The sequence below is a fragment of the Vipera ursinii genome, assembly GCF_947247035.1.
Source record: "Vipera ursinii genome assembly, chromosome: 2".
NCBI lineage: Eukaryota > Metazoa > Chordata > Lepidosauria > Squamata > Viperidae > Vipera > Vipera ursinii.
The window spans coordinates 168,791,545-168,812,506 of record NC_139513.1 but is presented as its reverse complement, the minus strand read 5'-3'; the positions used below and the strand labels follow the sequence as shown (position 1 = coordinate 168,812,506).

General features: G+C 40.6%; 3 protein-coding genes across 3 annotated transcripts; all 3 read left to right on the top strand.

Annotated features, from left to right (window-relative positions):
- Positions 1-290: 290 nt before the first annotated feature.
- On the top strand, positions 291-1,238 carry LOC310636936 (olfactory receptor 1F1-like; the record flags this gene model as incomplete). The annotated part of the gene is made up of 1 exon (XM_083357110.1): positions 291-1,238. The coding sequence occupies one exon, from the start codon at positions 291-293 to the stop codon at positions 1,236-1,238; it is 948 nt and encodes a 315-aa protein (XP_083213236.1).
- A 4,612-nt stretch (positions 1,239-5,850) lies between these two features.
- LOC310634912 (olfactory receptor 1B1-like) lies at positions 5,851-6,789 on the top strand (the record flags this gene model as incomplete). The annotated part of the gene is made up of 1 exon (XM_083353449.1): positions 5,851-6,789. One exon carries the CDS (start codon positions 5,851-5,853, stop codon positions 6,787-6,789), a length of 939 nt encoding a protein of 312 aa, XP_083209575.1.
- A 7,693-nt stretch (positions 6,790-14,482) lies between these two features.
- Positions 14,483-15,485, top strand: LOC310634911 (olfactory receptor 1B1-like; the record flags this gene model as incomplete). Its single annotated transcript, XM_083353448.1, has 1 exon — positions 14,483-15,485. The coding sequence occupies exon 1, from the start codon at positions 14,544-14,546 to the stop codon at positions 15,483-15,485; it is 942 nt and encodes a 313-aa protein (XP_083209574.1). The 5' UTR covers positions 14,483-14,543.
- Between the last annotated feature and the right edge of the window lie 5,477 nt (positions 15,486-20,962).

Here is a 20,962-nt window from a genome sequence, read left to right as displayed (position 1 = left end):
CTTTGAATCTTGTGTGGATAATTGAGATAGATTCTATAAAAGGTAAGATTGTACTAGCTTAAAATCTGTAGGTGTGGGTTTGTATATGTGTGTTTCAGTGTGCAATACTGCCATATCAACCCAAATGTAAATAAAGCCAAAGGGAAAGAAGTAAAAACATCCAGGCTGAGACCCACATTAGAAATAAAATTATCATGTACAGTACATCTACAGCCTCCCCCAGGAGATCAAAGAGAAATGTTCAGTTAAATCAAACATTAATCTCTTTCTCATTCATTTTCAGCTGTGGAATGGCTAACCAGAACCAAACCGACAACTCAAAAATAACCCTTTTGATGATCTCCAGTAGACCTGAATATCGGAGACTTTTCTTCCTGCTTTTTCTGTCTGTTTATTTGTTGACCCTTCTGGGGAATTTTCTCATTGTCTTGCTTATCCGCTTAGACAACCATCTCCTTCGGTCCCCAATGTACTTCTTCCTAAGCCACCTCTCCCTGGCTGACATCATTTTTGTTTCCACTACTGTTCCCAAAATCCTGATAAATCTGATGTCTCAGACTCAGGCCATCACCTTCAACGAGTGCTTGACCCAGATATATTTCTTTCTCGCCTCTGGTAACACAGATAACTTCCTCCTTGCCTGCATGGCTTATGACCGCTACGTGGCTGTCTGTCATCCTTTGCATTACATCACTGTGATGAGCCACAGGTGCTGCCTATTTTTTATTTCTGGATCCTGGATTGTTTCCGGTCTCCAGTCTTTACTCTATACACTTTTGATTTCACGCCTTTCTTTCTGTACCTCTGTGGAAATCCCCTATCTTTTCTGTGATGTCTATCCTCTCCTGGAAGTCTCCTGTTCTGATACAAGGCATATAAAGTTCTTGGTACAGACGGAAGGGGTGGTGGATTTGCTGGGGCCTTTAGCTGCCATCATTGTCTCTTATGCACTAATATTCTCCACAATCACAAAAATTCCCTCAACCGCCGGGAAATACAAAGCAGTTTCCACCTGTGGCTCACATCTGGCTGTGGTGATCTTGTTCTACAGCACTATCAGTTGCCTTTATTTCCAGCCTCCCTCTGCCTACTCAGCCCAAAAAGGCACTTTTATCTCTCTCTTGTACGCAGTGGTGATACCAATGCTGAATCCCTTCATCTATACACTAAGGAACCAGGAGGTAAAGTCAGCAATAGTGAGACTTCTCGGTAGGGTGAGAACTTTCTTAAGAAAATAAGAACAGACCAGCATTTCCATGGTTGCTGTTTTTTTTTGGGGGGGGGGAGTGGAAGGTACCAGGGCCATCATTATCTCGTATGCAAACATATTCTCTACAATTATCAACATTCCTTTCAAAACCTAGGAGGCCCGTGGTGTAAACCTCCCAGAGCAGTAGCCTTATTAATTTTTCTTGCAGCAAAATCATCTAAAAATACAGAAGGACACCTCAAAAATAAAGAAACTCATTTGTGATTTGGGATGCAAACTTTGTACTTGTTTTATAGGACACGACTCCAAACTTTTGGCATTAGAGACCCGCCTCCCTCCCAGGAGCTATTTAGACTATTTGTCAAATATCTCCAGGGCTTTCGGTACAAAACCTCTAATGCACTTCTTTCTGCTCGTTGCTGGAGTCTTGAGACTTTCAACCAAGTCAGATCCGTCTGGCTTTCTTCTATTTTAGCCAGTGTTTTGATCCACTATTGAAGATCATCACACCCGGGAGAAAAACTAAGGGCATCTGCATAGAGGTAGGCAGGAGTAGAATTGCTATCTTTAAGGTTTGCTGCAGTCTCTGGTGTTTTGACTTGCACATAATGCTACCAACGCTGTCTTACCTCTAAAGCCATATCCCGCTTGATGGAAGTAACCAGAGAAGTTGCATGTGTTTGAACCCTTTAACCTAAAAATGAGGAAAACAGGGTAGCCATCATTCTAACACAAGGATAACCTAGCATGAAAGATGAGAAGGAATAATGCTTGAACTTCTACTTTTTTCTGTGTCCATGAATAAGCATGACCTGTTTTGGGGTTACCAGTTAATCCAAAATATAGCTAGTATGCATCTGGATCTACGTAAGGATTAAAAAAAATCTGTTTGAGTTGCATACATATGGAAAACAGTAGATTACTTTTTCTCATGTTTAGGGCAGGAGTTTTTAATCTTTTTATAACTTGGAGTTCTTTGAGAGAATGATGAATACTATGTATCTTTTCTCAGAAAAATGTATTTAAGTGTGTGTGTTTGTGTGTCTGTGTGTGTATTACAAAGGAAACCCTCAAACTATTGCTCTTAGTTATCAAAATATTAAAAGATAATAGTTTTATTATTTATTGTTAATTTATTAAATTAATAACCATTTAATACCATAGAGTACTACGTTTATTAACATAATTGGAGTTTGACTGTACATTCATGCTTACAACAATTAATGAGTGAAATTCAAGCTCATGGACCACTTCAAATGTGTGTGTGTGTGTGTGTGTGTGTGTAGCACCTCCAAGATATCTGGGGACCCCTAGTTAGGAATATTTGGTCTAGAGACAGACAGGTTTGTTCTGTGAGATGATTAGCTAAATACAAGGTAGAGATTAGAATTTGCTATGATGACTTTTATGGGCTATGCCTGGGATATAGATATATCTGTGGCTCACATGAAGGCTAGTTTGGTTAGTGATTAAAGGAACCAGGCTAAAAAACAAGAGACTTTGTGTCCTGGTCCTATTTAGGCACAGAAGTCAGCTGGGTGACTTTTGCCAGTCAGTCTCTCCAGAAAGAAGACGATAGCAAAACATTTTCCAAAAAAATGTTGCCAAGAAAAAGGTATGGATTTGTCCATGGGATTGCAGGATCAAGAATGACTAAAAAGCACACACACATCAAAAAAGAGACAGGTCAATACAATACACAGTGTCCTTAGCCTCTTCCCCAGACACTGCTGTAGACCACTGAAGTATCTCTGTTAGAGCCCAGATAATAGAAGACAGGACAGCAGATGATTGTCAGACTTTTATGATTTAGCATGTTACAGAAGGGAAAGAGGCACAGAAATGCCTAGAAATGCAATATAAAACTAGGACACATCTGCTATTTGCTGTTATCCATAGCAAATCCACAGTGGTTTGATATTGCATTGAAAGATTATGTGTGGATTATGTGTGGAACATTGGATGGCTACTCCATCCCTGAAGCAAGAACCAAACACTGAAATCTTGTAGCAAGCATTGATGTAACTTTAAGAATGTGCCTTTAAGAAAACTTTGGAATATATGGTGATACAAGTCAAAGAGACCATGGTGCTCTTCAGCCATCCTGTAGTCAGCAGAAGACAGTACTAGCCAGAAATGGTCTCTTTTCATGGCTGATCCCTATCCTGCCTCAATTGCCTTTGCAGTCCCCTGATTTCCCTCCAAATAACAAAACCTCAAGTTCTTATATATCTTGAAGCTGCCCTTGGATGTTGTTGGAATAACAGGGAAAACACTATTTTAGTATTGGGATGGTCAAGGAGAACCTAAGACAGTCTAACTGGCTATCCATGAGAAAAGGACCTTTATGGGGACCCAGCATGAAACAATGAAGATGTTGCATGTTTTTGCCATGGGTGGATGCAATGGGGAAAAACCTCAAGGAGTGTTTCTAAGCGGGACCTTTCCCATCTTTCAAAGGAGGGGCCATAGGTAGCTTTTGGAAAGGAATGCCATCTTTCTATGGGCAGGTTGCAATTGCCTTTTAAGAGGTATCCAGACAACAATTCAGCAGGTGAAAGCTCACACACTCTCCACCACCACTAGACTTTCATCTCAAGGAAAGGTGCCTCTGTGTGGGTTTTGGCTAGTTTGTGGAGAAGGGCCTGGGGCATAAATGGCATCCGTTAGAAAAGGGACCGGGTGTTGGAAAAGATAGATTTGAGCTTAGATCTGTGAGTGATCCCCCACCAGAGGATGTGATTGCAGCAGGTAAGGGTGTCTGGACTCAGTTTTACAATTCCATTAACAATTAACATTAACAATTAAATGGAGTGCAAGAAGGCTTTCTCTACTGCTCATCCCAACCCAGGCAAGCAAAGCACATGCAACCTACTTAAAAAAAAAAATCCCACATGGGACTGCCCTCCCTCCACTGGCTGGCTTCTGCCTCAGACCATTGTCTGACTTGCAAGCCTAAGAAGTGAAAGCAACCTACTGTTTCTGAGATGTCTCATTATTTGTATCTATGGGTCCACGTGGGAGCCAAGGGGAAAAAGCAGAACAAGGCAGGGAGGAATGGGAAAGGAAAGGGGCCATTGCAGGATTTTCTGTAGTGATTGTAATGCAATGCAAGCAAACAGCATCCCACAGGAAAAAGACACCTTACCATTTGTCTTGGATGCTTGTTATTGGGTATTTGGACTCAATACCAGCATTTTCATAACTTTCAAGTTCCACAACTTTACGAATTCCACAATTGCCACAAAAAAAGATTTAAAATAGGAACCAGGCCCAACCAGGCCTGTGTCCATCTAGCTCACTGCTCTGTGTTTAGTTTAATTACAGGATTCAAACAAGAGTCTTTTCCAGCTTTATCTGGAGAGTTTATGAATTAAACCTGGGATTTTCTGCACGTAAAGATCCCCTGAGAGCCAGCCCTTTCTGCCAACTTTGAAACATACTAAAATAGATACACTGAGTTTCGTGGAACAGGTACATCAGATTTCATTCTTCTTTTTCACTGAGTAACCTAAAGAATGACTTCCTTGGCTAAAATGTTCAAGAAAGGAAGCTGTTCAAATCTTCAAAGAGATTCTGATCCCAGTCATGGAGAGGACGAAAGAACTTAGAATGTTCCCGATCTGTTAACAAGCACATCAAGAAATTGATAAGAAAGACAGCCATTTGTTCGTTTTTATCCCACCTTTATTATTTTTTTTATAAATAATTCAAGATGGCTAAGATACATAATGCTTCTTCCTCCTCCTCTTTTCCCCACAACAACATAAATTCATACATTCACTCTTGTGGCTTTCTTACACTGAGTAATACCCCTAATTTGCCCATCTTTGGATTCTGATGCTGAGGTTACATGAAAGAAATGTTGAATCCCAGTAATCCCCAATTTCCTGCCTAAAGAAAAAAACAGACCTGTTGAAATTATGAACCCTTAAGGTTTATTGACTTTATTTTGATGGTGTTGGCTGAGCGTGTCTGGGCTTGGGAGCTAAACTGGGTTTGGTCTACTGTAGTCAGTACATGGATGTTAGAGAATATTACTGCTGTAGGATAGACTGGAACATTGAAAAAGATTGTCCTTGCTTGACAATATCAGGAGCCAGGTTTGAGTCAAAGATTATTAAGTTTCTATTCAGCACAAATCACAAGTCATCATGTTCAAGCAATGAACAAGGTATACAAAGGGTTAAGTATTCTTCGGTTACTCTTTTTTTTATTTAAAAAGTAGGGGTAGGGAGAATAACTCTGGATTAAATGCATTTTAGATAACAACCGAATATGATTAGGATAAACTGCACCTGACTGGAGAGGAATTGGATTATATTGCATTAAATGTAAATTGAATAAAATCAGACTTACATGAATCCTTGGAATTTTTTCCCCAGACACACGTTCCTTGCTAAGTGCATGCTCGTTTCAAATAAAGATGGACCTATCTGAAGTATTTTTTTTTTTAGAAAAAACCTGCTTTCTCTAACAACTATAAAAACATTTGGACATTAAATGTGGAAATCTCCCAATTCAGTTTGGACATTTTGCAATTGACAATTAAATTATTTTGTGAGATTTGTTTGAGAAGCTGTTCCTAGTGATTATGTTAATTTCTAATTTTATGAGGTTATTTTTTTTCTTCAGGTCTCATGGACTGTGAGAACGGAACAGACATTGAAGAGTTTGTTCTTTTGGGCTTTTCCTACAAGCCTGAACACAAATATCTCTTCTTCCTCCTCTTTCTGCTGATGTATAGTGCTGGATTCCTGGGCAATACCATGATGATCCTCCTCATCACCTTAGATGCGCGACTCCAAACCCCCATGTACTTCTTACTACGTAGCCTCTCAGTCATTGATCTTGGCTTCCTCACAGTCACGGTGCCCCAAATGCTAGTTCACATCATATCGACTTACAGGACCATCCCCTTCTATTCCTGCCTGGCTCAGTTCTTCTTCTTCTACATTTTTGGTGTCACTGATCTCCTTCTGGTGAGTGTCATGGCCCTGGATCGCTATGTAGCCATTTGTAATCCTCTCCACTATGCCTCAGTGATGAACCAGAAGGTTTGTGGGCATTTAGTGGCTGGGTGTTGTATCGCTTCTACCTTACACTCCATGCTGCATGCCGGCCTGCTCCTGCGTCTCAGTTATCGAGGGAAAAATCACCTGGCCCATTACTTTTGCGACCATCAGCCCTTGCTGCAGCTGTCCTGCTCAGACACCCGTGTCAACGAGGCGGTCATCTTCTTTGAAGGTGTCATTATCATCCTTGGACCTTTTGTCTTCATCATCCTCACCTACATTCGTATTGTAGTAGCTATAATAAAGTTCACTTCTTCTGGGAGACGCAAAGCTTTCTCTACCTGTGGGTCTCACCTAACTATAGTGGGCCTCTTTTATGGGGCCATTATTGCTGTTTATTTCTTGCCCACCTCCAGCTATTCCTCTCTGAGAGGTTCAGTTTTTGCTCTGGTGTACACAGTCATCACCCCAATGTCCAACCCTTATATCTACAGTCTCAGGAACAAAGAAGTGAAAGATGCTCTGAGAAATCTCTTGAGAAGATCCCTATTTTCTCAAAACTGACTGTGAACTTGGCTCTACCATATAGCTGCCTTCTAGCTGGCTTGAGGTGTGAGCCCATGTTGATGGAACATATTCTTGGTATACAAACGACGTTGGATTTAATGCTGGGCATCTCTTGGCAAACAGTGCAGTTGAGGAATCATAAAGTGTGGCCTTAATACTGGGCCCTTTTAATGAGAGGGAGATTAATAGGGTAACATATCTAGGCTTCATACTGTAAGGGTTGGGAATGGGAGGCACTCAGTGGTGGGATTCAAATATGTGAACAACCGGTTCTCTGTGGATGCTGCTTCTGGAAGTCCATTCAGGGCCTGGGCAACAAAAAAATTAGCTACCGGTTCTGCCAAACTGGTGTGAGCCAGCTGAATCCCACCACTGGGGGCACTGTGTTATAGTAACTTGCCTCTTTCCTCAGAGGCTGATTTCAGTCAGTGTTGAAGAGAGGGGGAGATCATTTCCACAGCCCTTCACTTGTAGGGTGCCTTAGAGCTTGACGTTTCCCCCCAATCCAGTTTCCGAACAGGAAACTGCTCAGTGAGGTTGTTCAGTACAGAGTTTGGTATTATCAGCATCCTCATGATACCTAGCTTTAAATCTCAACCCCAGGCTTCACAGGTGAAGCTCTTGACATACTGACCCCTTGTCTGGAGGTTGTGTAGAATTGGATATGGTGCAACAGACTTTGGCTCTATCTGGATAAGACTGAGTGACTGTGGCAGTTTGGTCCATCAGATCAACGATGTTTCCTCATTGGACTTGGATGGGATAATACACTCCCATTTAAGACTAGTGCACAATATGGGGGTCCTTTTAGACTCATAGATAATGCTTGAAGTCCAGGGGCAGCTGTGGTTACTGTAGAAGGACCTGTGCACAAGTTCATCTTGTGTGTCAGATTTATCCTTCCCAACTGGGAAGCCCTTCAGCAGTTACTCATGCACCAGTCTGCTCACAACTGGATTTTTGCAATGCATGGTATGAGGGTTCTGCCCTTAAAAACGATCTAGGAACTATAACTGGTACAAAATGGTGTGGCATGAGAAATAATGGGCAATTCTCAGTACAGGTAGTCCTTGTTTAATGATTATTCATTCAGCACTTATCTGACTATTCATTAGCAATAGCAGTAGCAATAGCACTTCACATGACATCAAAGGTTATGACCGTGTCACTTAACCGAGGAAATTTTGATCCCAATTGTCATCGCTAATCAAGAACTACCTGTATGACCAAGTGTCATTACTGCTACATGAACTGCATTGGTTGCCAGTCAGTTTCTGGGGGCAATGCAAGCCTCTGGTGATTATCTATAAAGCCATGTATGGCATAGAGCAGAGGTCCCCGACCTTTTGGGCACTAGGGACTGGTTCTGTGGAGAGAGGTTTTCCCACGGACTGGAGGGTGCGTGGTTTTGTGTGCTGCCTGCATCCTGCGGATGAGGCTTTGCTTATTTGTGCGGACCAGTTGCTGGTATGCTGTGGCCCAGTACTGGTCCATGGACTGGGGGTTGGGGACCCCTGGCATAGAGCCTGCATATCTGAGAGACTATGTTTGCTCACCTGATGCATTCCAGCAGAATGGGTACGCTCGAGGTCCTCTCTATTAAACATTGTCCTCTTAAGAAACCAAGGAAGTAGCCCTCTCTGTCAACAGCCCTTGCTTCTGTAACTGCATCCCACTGACATATGAACAGCACCCTCTCTCCTGCAGTTTCCAGGGTAGAGAGGTAACTCTGTCTTGGGGTTAATATGTTTGTGAGACCCTGGCATGTTATTGTTATGGTGGCTTCACCCAGGCTCTCTGTGCTGTGGTATGTTTTTAAACTATTTTTATTGTCTTTGTATTTCGTAAGCCAGCTCTATTAAAGGGGGCAACTATAACTAATTTAAATGAATGAATCAATGAATCAATAAAATATTTCACATGGAAATAGTCTTGAATTTAATACCTTGCATTGAGCTTCTCCTAATCATGTAAATATTCAATAAAGAATATCCTTGATTAAATTTGTGCACTTGTCCATCTGTTTGTGTCAGTGTTTGGGTGTTTTTTTTGTAGCTATTTCATTTTAATTGCTTCAATCACTTTGACCACACCTACTTATACATGATGGTTTTAGTTGGCAGAAGCAACTTTGGAAGTTTTGCCCCACGTGGATAAAATAATGTGCAATCCTTGACATCCTGGGAGTTCTGTGTTTTTGACCTAGATTTTGCAAAATGAAAAAATATACATAAAAATATATAAAAAAGAGAAAAATGCAGAAACGGAGAGCACATTCCAGCCAATGTAAACACTACCTAAGTTACAAATATATTAAGTTCTTTTAAATCCTTCAATGGCAATCTCGGAGTCTTAGTAGACAATCACTTCAATATGAGCCAGCATCCAGTTTTGGTCACCACGATGTAAAAAAGATGTCGAGACTCTAGAAAGGGTACAGAGAAGAGCAACCAAGATGATTAGGGGGCTGGAGGCTAAAACATATAGGGAACGGTTGCTGGAATTGGGTATGTGTAGTTTAATGAAGAGAAGGGTGAGGGGTGACATGATAGCAGTGTTCCAATATCTCAGGGGCTGCCACAAAGAAGAGGGAGTCAAGCTATTCTCCAAAGCACCTGAAAGCAGGACAAGAAGCAACGGATGGAAACTAGTCAAGGAGAGAAGCAACCTAGAACTAAGGAGAAATTTCCTGACAGTTGGAACAATTAACCAGTGGAACAACCTGCCTCCAGAAGTGGTGAATGCTCCCAACACTGGAAGTTTTTAAGAAGAGACTGGACAGTCATTTGTCTGAAATGGTATAGGGTTTCCTGCCTGAGCAGGGGGTTGGACTAGATGACCTCCAAGGTCCCTTCCAACTTTATTATTATTATTATTATTATTATTATTATTATTATTATTATTATTATTATTATTATTATTATTATTATTATTATTATTAGCTTATATTCAAAAATACTTGCTAAATTGCTGAGTTGTGCTTATTTTCTCAAATCCTAGTCACTGATTTCAATGATTTTCCTACATTTCTTCCCCAGGAAAAATGTTTCAAAAGCCACACAGTCCCTTAAACTGTAACAGACGTAAATGCCATTTCTCTCTCTCTCTCTATCTCCTCTCCTCTCCTCTCCTCTCCTCTCCTCTCCTCTCCTCTCCTCTCCTCTCCTCTTCTCTATCATCTATCTCTCTATCATCTCTATCAAATTTAAGGATTCCCCCATCTCATTCTCAAAGTTCTGCTATATTCGTATTCTTCAAAATGCCAACCCGCCATTAAGAGAATTAGATCCATCTTAATACATGTTAAAATTGTTTCCAAGAATGTTTCTCTATCCCGTTTTCTCTGCTAAGGCACCATATGGATCTGTCCTAGAAACATATTAGTCTTCTAGGTGAAGAACTCAAGTTTTGGCAGCAACTCCAGAGTTCTGAGGTATCATAGTTAGCTCTAGTTAAAAGAGCCTGTCAGAACTGAAAAAAGGTGCTTAACTTCTTTAGAATTTGTTTTAATAAACTTGCCAATCTTCATGGAAACCTCTGTATTGCTGTGTCTTTCTTTGGCCTCCAAACACTTTCTTATTTCTCCCTGGAGAGTTTTTCTCTCAAAGCTCACCCTCCTTCCTCCACCCTGCTTCCTCCAATTTCTGGAGTGCATGCTACTTGTGCTAGAGGATGGCACTTGCTTTTCTACATTTTAACTCTTGTTTTTAATAACAAACCATTCTCTGTGGTCTCCAGATGGCCTCTGCTCACCGGATATGAATTTCTGCTGCCTTGCTTAGCTGCATATGAAATGTCCCTGGTGGCTTCTGTAGCTGATCCTTAAATGAGATCCTACTGGCTTCTCGTTGGAAGCTACAGACTTTGAAACAAAACAATCCTGGTTGACTATCTTTAATGTTCAGTTGGGCTGGAAGTCTGGTTCATTGCCAAAAAATCAGTTTGGTGCCAGATCAAGAGTAATCTGTTGATACAGGTAAGTAAGAGACTGATTTATTGACAACACACCTTTGTAGTGTTGCTTTAACTGTTGTCATTTCACTCTGATACAGAATCTGCCACAGTTTCTAGTAGATAGAGGCAACTCTGAAATAAATGGGCTGAGGAAGCAATTGAATTGTTCACCCAGAGCAAAGCAAGGCATGAAATCCCATGACAACTATGTGAGATTGAGCACTGAGTACTGACATCTGTGCTGCTCAGCAGAACAGGCACAGGTTTTCTCATCCTGGTGCCTTTTAGAGACGTTGAGCTGTAATTTTCATTATTTTGCCATTCCAAACAACTGGAGATGACAAAATCCAGAACAAGTAGATGGCTTATTTTACATCTCAGACCCTTCCCAAATCTAGCTGTTTATGTTCCATTACATCTCACAACATTTGAATTAGCAATGAGCAGGCAACGTGGAAGTCGTATTTCAATAGATACTGAGAGCTTCAAATTAAGAGTATGGTTGGCTTAGAATATTGCTTTCTGAACAGACTCAGACTTCCAGTAATGACTGGGAGCATCTCCTGATTGTCTTAATTTCTCCATCTTTTAGACACCTTTCTTGAACCCTTTTCTTCACCCATCCCTAGTCCTCTATTGTCCTATTCTCGTTCACTGTTTTTCAGTAGATTCATCTTCTTTCTGGGAAGCATAACGGAGTGAATATTAGATGTGAACCAAGAGATTGCAGGTTCTCATATTCATGACATTCTGAGGTACTAACTTTTAGTGTAAACATCTCACAGGGTTTATGCCACTCAAATAAGAACAAGAAAACAAGAATTATTTAGTGTATACTACTTTGAGCTTCTTGGAAAAATATGGGATATACTGTAAATGTGATGAACACGGAATAATAGCAATCCCGTCATTCTTCCTCTTCTCATTCAGCCCCTCTCCTTTTCTAGCATTTTCTCTTGAGAGCAGAAATAAACATAGGACAAAACTTCCTAGAGCAAAATTATCAAACCTAGTTCTTTGTCAGGGTCAGGATGGGAGAGTGGGCAGTGGGGAGCATAGAAGTACGGAGACTATACTGACCATGTACAGAGTGAACTCTGTACAGTAATCTCAGTAGTTATTTCATAAGGAGTGAGAATGAGTCCTTTTGGGGGAGAAGGGTATGAATGTAAGAAAATGCATATTCTATAATGGCATTACATATTCTATAATGGCATTTGCCATCTCCGTAAACTTCACCATCCATTGTTGCATTCTTGAGAATTACATTCCTCCCAGCATGGGTGGGTTCAGTCTCTTCTTGAAAACCTCCAGCGCTGGAGCATTCACAACTTCCAGAGGCAGATTGCTCTACTGATTAATTGTTCCGTCAGGAAATTCTGCCTTAGTTCTAAATTGGATCTCTCCTTGAATGAAAGTGGAATTTCCTTAATCAGTGGAACAACCTGCCTCCAGAAGTTGTGAGTGGTCCAACACTGGAGTCTTTCAAGAAGAGTTTGGACAACCATCTGTCTGAAATGGTATAGGGTCTCCTGCTTGAGCAGGGGATTGGACTAGGAGACCTCCAAGATCCTTTCCAACTCTGTTATTCTGTTATTCTGGTTTTTCCCCCCATCCAGATTGAGCATTTGTCATGCAAAAAATCTGCATGAGAAATACCTGTTTCTTTTGCCAGAGAAATTATGCTTTTCTCTTAAAAAGTATGTGCTGTGATTGTTCTGGGTTGGGAAAATGCAATATTCTGTCTTTACCTCTCCCCACCACCCCAGAAACAGATTACCCTCAGATTTGAGAAAGCAAAGGATGATAACACATATGTTTCAAATGATGGTGTGATAAAATAGATTATTGATCAGAAAAAAAACTATCTCCTGAAATGTAGTGCATACGAGTTCAGATCTCTGCAAACACATTTTGTGCTTGATGTTGCCACACAAGTAATGTCTTGTTATACTGAGATGCACAAACCAGAATGTCTAGTTATATTGAGATGAACATTTTGTTATTTCTGTTCATCATCTTGGTTTGCAACAGAAATCTATGCTGCTTAAAAAAACAACTGGAAGAATGGAAGAGAAAGAAAGAAATGAAGAGTTTCCGTGCAATGAAGCATCATCCAATAATACCAATGTTTTCATGTTCCCCATTACTCAAATACTGTGTTCAATATTATTTCCAGCTGAAAGGAGAGAAGGATAGCTAACATCCAGTAGACCCCTCTGTCTATCAGCTGGGAAGCAGAGAAGCAGTGACTCTTTTGTTTCTTTGTCACCCCTCTCACTAGAAAATATCCTTCAGTTGAGGAATGAAAGATAACTCAGGTGTTGTCAGAAGAACCTGATTATTTGATGTTATTTCTACATTTATTTATTTCTATGCTGCCACCGCTGCTCTAGCTCAGCTAGAGGAATGTTCACCAATAGGCCAACTCTTCTCTCATAAAACAAGTGGGAGCAGCATCAGCTTCCTATCCCAACCCCACCCCAGTCTTCTTTCCTATGCTTCTCCCAATCCACAGTTCAGTCTTTCTCTAGCCAACCTGTGTATCTGGCTGGTTTTTACCCTTTGGAACAAAAACTAAATTCTACCTTATTGTCCTTCACGTGTGTCAGATCTTCAGAACGACTATACCAAAATAGTACTAGCACATTTGGTCCATGAGGAGAAAAATCTAGCAACTCTGGCTGCTGGAAAAAAAAAATCAGAGAGAGAACAGATAAACTAGAAAGAAACGAGCACAGAATATACAGACACACGTAGACAAAAAGAGAGCATTGCAATTTGTCTTTTATTAATGTTGAAGGAAAAGTCTTCATCGTGGTTCAGTCCAAGCCAGGAATAAACAACAGGGCAACTGCTTTAGAAAGAAGGTTGCAGCTTATTGAAGAGGAGAGCCAGACAGAAGGATGGCTCTGGAAGAAAAGAGAGCGAGCACATGTAGGGAGTGGGTTTTTATACCCTCTGGGGCTCTTGAGGTTGTTTCCTGTTCCTGTTTGAAGCTTTGTATTTCCTGTGTCATGTATTTTGACCTGTGTCCCTTTGGCATCTGTGGTTAATCCTGTTATGTCCTGTCTTAGAGTTTGGGTGGGGTATGTAGATTTTAGGTGTCTTTGTCTTCTTAATCTTCTAGCTGGGGGCCTCCCACCTTCCTGGATTATTTACATCTGCATTTCTACAGAGCTGGTTTCTGCTTGGGGGAGGGAGACTTGGGGCTATTAAAAAAAACTGGGCATGCTTTTCTGCCTCTTTAAGATCCTTTAAGGAAATATATTTTTCAGCCTTTTAATATTTCCTTCTCTGTGGAGCTGACTTCCCACGTTAATAAATGTATTCCTGGTTATAATAAAGAGTGGGAATATGAAGGAAAGGCTGGATGACTCACTGTTTTAATAAACATTACAAGAAACTAAGCTAACATTTAAAAATAATACATAGATTTACAAAGTGAAATGACACCAGAGTAAAAAGACAGGAAGAGGCTCTAGAAATTTATATAATTTAAAAAAAACAATAAGACTAAAAAAAAAATTATCACACCATTGAAGGTCGTCCTCCAAGGACATTTGTTGAAAAAAAAAGACCAACTGTCTTTGCAAACGTTGAAAAACAAATATTGATAACCCGGGGCTGCAGATTTTGTTAAATCCCAACAAAATGTGTAAAACATTAAATGCTGAAATATCTGAATTGAAATTTGACACTCTATAGCGGACAGTCTTTCAATCATTCAACGAGCTTTTTGCTTGTGAAAAATTGATATTACTTTCTAATTTTAACTGACTTTCCATGCAGGTCTCATGGATTGTGAGAATGGGACAGATATTGAATATTTTGTTCTTCTGGACTTTTCTTCTGAGCCTAGAGACCGGTTCCTCTTCTTCCTCCTCTTATTGTTCATGTACAGTGCTGGACTTCTGGGCAATGTTATAATGTTTGTTCTCATCACCTTGGATGCACAACTCCAGACCCCCATGTATTTCCTGCTCCGTTGCCTTTCAGTCATTGATGTTGGCTTCATCTCAATCACAGTGCCACAGATGATGGTTTGCATGATAACTGGTTCCAGGACCATCCCCTTCTATTCCTGCCTGGCTCAGTTCTTCTTCCTGTATGTATTTGGTGCCACTGATCTCCTTCTCGTGAGTGTCATGGCCCTGGATCGCTATGTAGCCATTTGTAATCCTCTCCACTATGCCTCAGTGATGAACCAGAAGGTTTGTGGGCATTTAGTGGCCGGATGTTGTATTGTTTCTACCTTACACTCCATGCTGCATGCCGGCCTGCTCCTGCGTCTCAGTTATCGAGGGAAAAATTACTTGGCCCATTACTTTTGTGATCATCAGGCCTTGCTGCAGCTGTCCTGCTCAGACACCAGTGTCAATGAGGCAGTCATCTTCTTTGAAGGTGGAATCATCACCTTTGGGCCTTTAGTTTTCATCATCCTCACCTACATTCACATAGTGGCAACTATAATGAAATTCACTTCTTCGGGGAAGCGCAAAGCTTTTTCTACCTGTGGGTCTCATCTCACTTTGGTGGTTCTTTTTTATGGGGCCATCATTGCTGTCTATTTCTCACCCACCTCAAAGTATTCTTCACAGCAAGGGTTAGTTTTTGCTCTGGTGTACACTGTCATCACCCCAATGTCCAACCCTTATATCTACAGTTTCAGGAATAAAGAAGTGAAAGGGGCTGTGAGAAATCTCTTGGGAAAGGGATCCTTGTTTCCTCCAAACTGAAATCTTAGTGAAATCTTGGCTCTGCCATAGAGCTGCCATCTAGCTGGTTTGAAGTGAGAATAGGGGGAGAGCTGCCCATGCTGATGGAACTTATTCTTCACATACTAATAGTCTCAGATTTCATACCTGGCCTCTCTTGGCAACCACAACATAGTTGAGGAATCATAAAATGTGAGCTTAATACTGGACCATTTTAAATGGGTTAATAGGGTAACTTGCCCCAGGCTTCACTCATGAATGGATGCTCACCTGAAATATAAATATTTGAAACAATGAAACAATCAAATGACAACTGATTGTTTAATATTTAGAAGGAGCTAGCCCTTTCTGAATTTCACAACGGGCCTCAGTTAATTATTTTGAGGGTTGGCTGTTTCAAGAACATCATGAATTTACTCCTTTGGCAGAAGATGATCCAACTTGCATTAGGTTCTCCTCCTAAGAGCATGTCCTAAAACGATCTGGCTAACCATTCAGATCCTGATGGCAAGGTTCTGACAGATGAGCTCTTAAAATGACTCTGAGGCATTGTTTACCTTAAAAGTCTTTTATTAGAGCCCTAAAACATCGGCAATCCTTGCTAGGAGAAGCTGGAATCTGAATTCCCCTCCCCTTAGCACAATATGTTAAACACAATTCTCCTGCTTTTCATTGCTGTCATAAATCACATTCTCCAATTAGTTTGAAGGGTTAGTTTTCCCTTCTTTAGGCAACCCGCCAAATTCTTATCTTCTCTAATTTCGGAGACAGCCTTGAGACACATTCTTCCTCCCTCCTCCCCCAGCAATAACTGATTATAGCTCTTAAAGTAAGACATAAGTTTAAAAATGAAATCTCTGCTTCTTCATCTTTTGTCAGAGCAAGAACATTCAATGTTAGCAGCGTTGACACCTGCCATGTTGGTGTATTTGGGGATAATTGGGAAAAAAACCCTCCTCCCTAACTTGAAGTTCTTGATATTATTTACTCCAAATTATGTTTTCCTCAGTTAAAAAGCTAATGAAGAGAACCTGGCACACAAACTGGGAAAGAGTATGCTTAGACAGAAATTGCTTTCATTTGGGACAAAATAGTCATATCTCTGTTCCCTTTGGGAACAGTCCCCTTGAACACAACTTCTGACAGAAAGCAGATTCCTTTCCCTTCCCTTCCCTTCCCTTCCCTTCCCTTCCCTTCCCTTCCCTTCCCTTCCCTTCCCTTTTCTCAAGTGACTGTTTCAAGAAAATAGCCTAAAAGTGGTTTCCGAGTAAAAATGAAGCTAGACAAAGTCATATTTTTAATCAAAGGAATCAAGTTTGCCATCTCTGCCATCTCCATAAACTTCACCATCCATTGTTGCATTCTTGAGTCCTTCCACCTCTGTGCATAGAGAAATATTGCTGCTGTCTGTTCCTTATAAGAAAAGGCTTCATGGTTTTTTTTCAGTTTGTTTGTTCATCAAACCTAGGAGAAAGACCTCTGGTTTCAGTTGTATGCTTACTCTGAGAATTCTCTAAATTAAAATGCACATCTGATCCAAATATTTCTTAGCTTTCTTGTGTGTCCACCAAAGTTGATGAAAAGTACCTTCAAGTTGATTACCTTTCCAACATATGCTTGCAAAACCCTTACATATTTTTGAGGATTTATCAGGTGTTAAGTACCAATGATACAACAGCTCTCTTTCAAGTGATAAAACATAATTCAGTGTACATTTCAATCCTTTACTCTTCATATCCTCATATTCTCCCATTGGTCAAACATTATATTGTATGCAAAGTTTTGCAGAAAACACTACTTTTTGATGGTGAGAAGGGGAAAAAAAGGGGCCAAGGCTGCCTTTGAAGAGGGTTAAAAATGGATTGAGAATGACATTATATATTCCTATCCTTGAGAAACAGTGATATGTTTCTCCATCCCGGAAGCAGGATATGTGGATGAACCATTACGTATAATAATATAAAAGCAATTCAGAAAGGGGTCTCTGATATGCTTCACAATGTCACAGAACCAATGCTGATCCAGAGCCTCATTTGATAATTTGTTATTTCAACTGAGCTGAATGAACTAAACCTAATTAAGTGAAAACACAAGAAGCAGTGCGATGGCCTAGAGGTGAAGACATTTGCCTCCCACTTGGAAGGTTGAGAGTTCAATTCTAGGCAGTGGCAGATATTTCTCTGCTAGGGCGCAAGGAGAAAATAACTGCTGTGAATTCTGTGTAGGCCTCAGGAAGGGCATCCAGCCGGTAAACGCTTAGCTCCACTCAATTGCCCCGACTCCACCCCGAAACAAGGGATTAAAGAGTTGTAAAAAGAAAAGAAAAAATCAAGTGACAATACAAAACACCAAACCTGTGACTATAATCAAGATCAAATTATATATGAAAAGCTAAATAAATCAAGCTAACATAAAATGAAATGTATTTAAAAACAACAAAATTTTAGTTCTCTACAACACAGGTATAATGGTTACATTTTATAAAAATTCTGACAGCTCAATATTTAAATATCAAATTAAAACATGAATACAATGTTTACTCTGTGTCTTAAGAATCAGTCTGAAGGCTTGAGAAGTGACACATTTCAGCATGCTAACATTTAGAGTCTAGCACACATGCATCTTTCCAAAAATACGTAACCATCTTTTCAGTAGTCCCAAGGGTGTTTTTTCAAGAGGCAACTGGACTTCCTTGTTTTTCTTTGAAGACGTTTTGCTTCTCATCCAAGAAGCTTCTTCAGCTTTTGAAGTGAAGAAAGCTGAAGAAGCTTCTTGGATGAGAAGTGAAACCTCTTCAAAGAAAAACAAAAAAAAATCCAGTTGCCTCTTGAAAAATCACCTTTGGGACAACTGAGCATCTCCATAGACATCTTTCCAGCAACAGTTCAAGCACTACAGAAAGTCCTCAAGCTATGACCACAATGGATCCTAGAATTTCGGTTGCTAAGCAAGACCATTGTTAAGTGAGTGGCACCTGATTTTATGACCATTTTTGCCACAGTCCAGTTGTTAAGTGAATCATATGGTTTTTAAGCAAATAGGCTTCTCCCATTGACTTTTCTTATCGTAAGCCAGCTGGGAAGGTCACAAATGGTAATCACATGACCCACCCACCCACCTAGGGCACTTTAACCATAGGAAATACATGCTAGTTGTCAAGACACACACACCCCAATTTTTTTTTATTATGTGACAGTGGGGATGCTGTGACTGTTGTGAGGACCGGTTATAAGTCACTTTTTTCAATGCTGTTACAATGTTGAACCATCACTAAATGAATAGCTGTACATTGAGGATTTCCTGTATATACGCAAAATAAACAGGTTCCAAATTTTAGGGATACACTATAAAAACACATCAATATCTTTGAACCTTAGCTTCCTCGCATGAATCTGAGCCACCATACTAACAATATGCAGCAAATAAGAAACAACTGATTAAGATAACCAAAGCATGTGTACTGGTATCCCTTGAAAATTACTGCATCTTCAAAACATCCACTGTGGAGTCCAATAAAGCCCCCAAAGATTCATTGTTGTCTTTAGATAATGAGGAACATATTTTTTTAAGACCTGGGCCAGAAGACTTAGGAAAAGGAGCAGTCTTGGGTTCTTGAGGATCTCCACACTTTGGCAGTCACTATCCCAGCTCCTTTGTTCCTCATCCCTCTGTCCAGCAAGAGAGGGCAAGATAGCTTCTTGCTGCTACTCACTTTTCAAGACCTTGTTTTAGCTCAGTGGGTTAGGACGCTGAGCTTGTCGATCAGAAGGTCGGCAGTTTGGCGGGTCGAATCCCGAGTGCCACGTAACAGAGTGAGCGCCTGTTACTCGTCCCAGCTTCTGCCAACCTAGCGGTTCGAAAGCACGTAAAAATGCAAGTAGAAAAATAGGGACCACTCCGGTGGGAAGGTAACAGTGTTCCGTGTGCCTTTGGCGTCTAGTCATGCTGGCCACATGACCACAGAGACGTCCTCAGACAAGCGCTGGCTCTTCGGCTTTGAAACGGAGATGAGCACCGGCCCCTAGAGTTGGAAACGACTAGCATGCATGTGCGGGGGAACCTTTACCTTTACTTATTTTGGTATGTCAGTTGCAGTCATAACACATACTTTGAAAAAGTTAACATTTCACTGTACTGAATCTCTTTTTGCCTATTGATTGAGGTAGAGTCAGCTTCACTTCCCTATTGAAGGAAAAGTCTTCATCATGGTTCAGTCCAAGCTGGGGATAAACAACATGGTGACTGCTTTAGAAAGAAGGTTGCAGTTTATTGAAGAGGAGAACCAGAAAGAAAGATGGCTCTGGAAAAAAGAGGGAAAGGGGCTGAGCACATGTAGGGAGTGGGTTTTTATACCCTCTTGAGCCTTTTGTTTGGAGTTGTTTCCTGTTCCTGTTTGAGGCTATTTCATGTGTGATGTATTCTGACCTGAGTCTGGGTGTGCCCTTTGGCATTTGTGGGTTAATCCTATTATGTCGTATCTTAGAGTTTGGATGGGGTATGTAGATTTTAGGTGTCTTTGTCTTATTAATCTTCTAGCTCCAACCTTCCTGGATTTACATCTGCATTTCTCTAGAGCTGGTTTCTGCTTGGGGGAGGCAGACTTGGGGATATTAAGAAAAACTGGGCATGCTTTTCTGCCTCTTTAAGATCTTTTGAGGAAATATTTCTGCCCTTTTAATATTTCCTTCTCTGGGGAGCTGACTTCCCACAATCCCCCTTTGTGCCATAATAGTGTGGGTGACACACTTTCACTGGCACAAGATTAAAATTGATTTGATCAGGAAAACCTGGTAAACAAGCTTTAAACTGTTAAGCCAAAAAAAGGGAAATATATTAAGAAAAAGATCCCTGCAGTGGCTCCCAAAAGGGGAACTTCCAACCCATAAAGTTCTAAAAGTCAGGGCAAAATTTTTGTTAGGTGGAAAAGAAATTTATAGTTTCCAATATTCTGTGCCAATTATTTTCAAATGTTGGATGTCACTTTTAGCTTCCAGTCAGGTTTGCACATTCCTCCAAAAATTCTTCACACCCATGGTTTGCCTCAGTACATAACCACTGGCTGCCCATTTTCAAGGGTTGTTTCCTGCCTTAGCTCTTAGTTCAGTGCCTCCAGGTTTGTCATGTCCAATTGAGGTTAGCCAGTATGCAAGCCAGGCTATTAAATCTTTTCTTAAATTGCACATAGTGCAATTTAGGTCTCCCAATCTGAGTCCACCAGTTTTATTTTATTTTATTTTATTTTATTCAGGGCTTACATTTGGAGATATCTTTCCTGGTACTTCCCTAGTCAGGGCATATGAATTGCAAATCAGCTGGTTCCCTCCCCCTTGGAAGTTGCAGGAAGTTGTACATGCAAAGCTTTGGAGCCACAGAGCAAAAACCATCCTGGGGAACTTTACTGAAGGTAGGTGGAGGGGATAGACTCAGTGTGATTATGAATGGTGTGTGTGCATGTATGTGTATAGCTACTAATACAAAACAGGCAATACAAACATTCT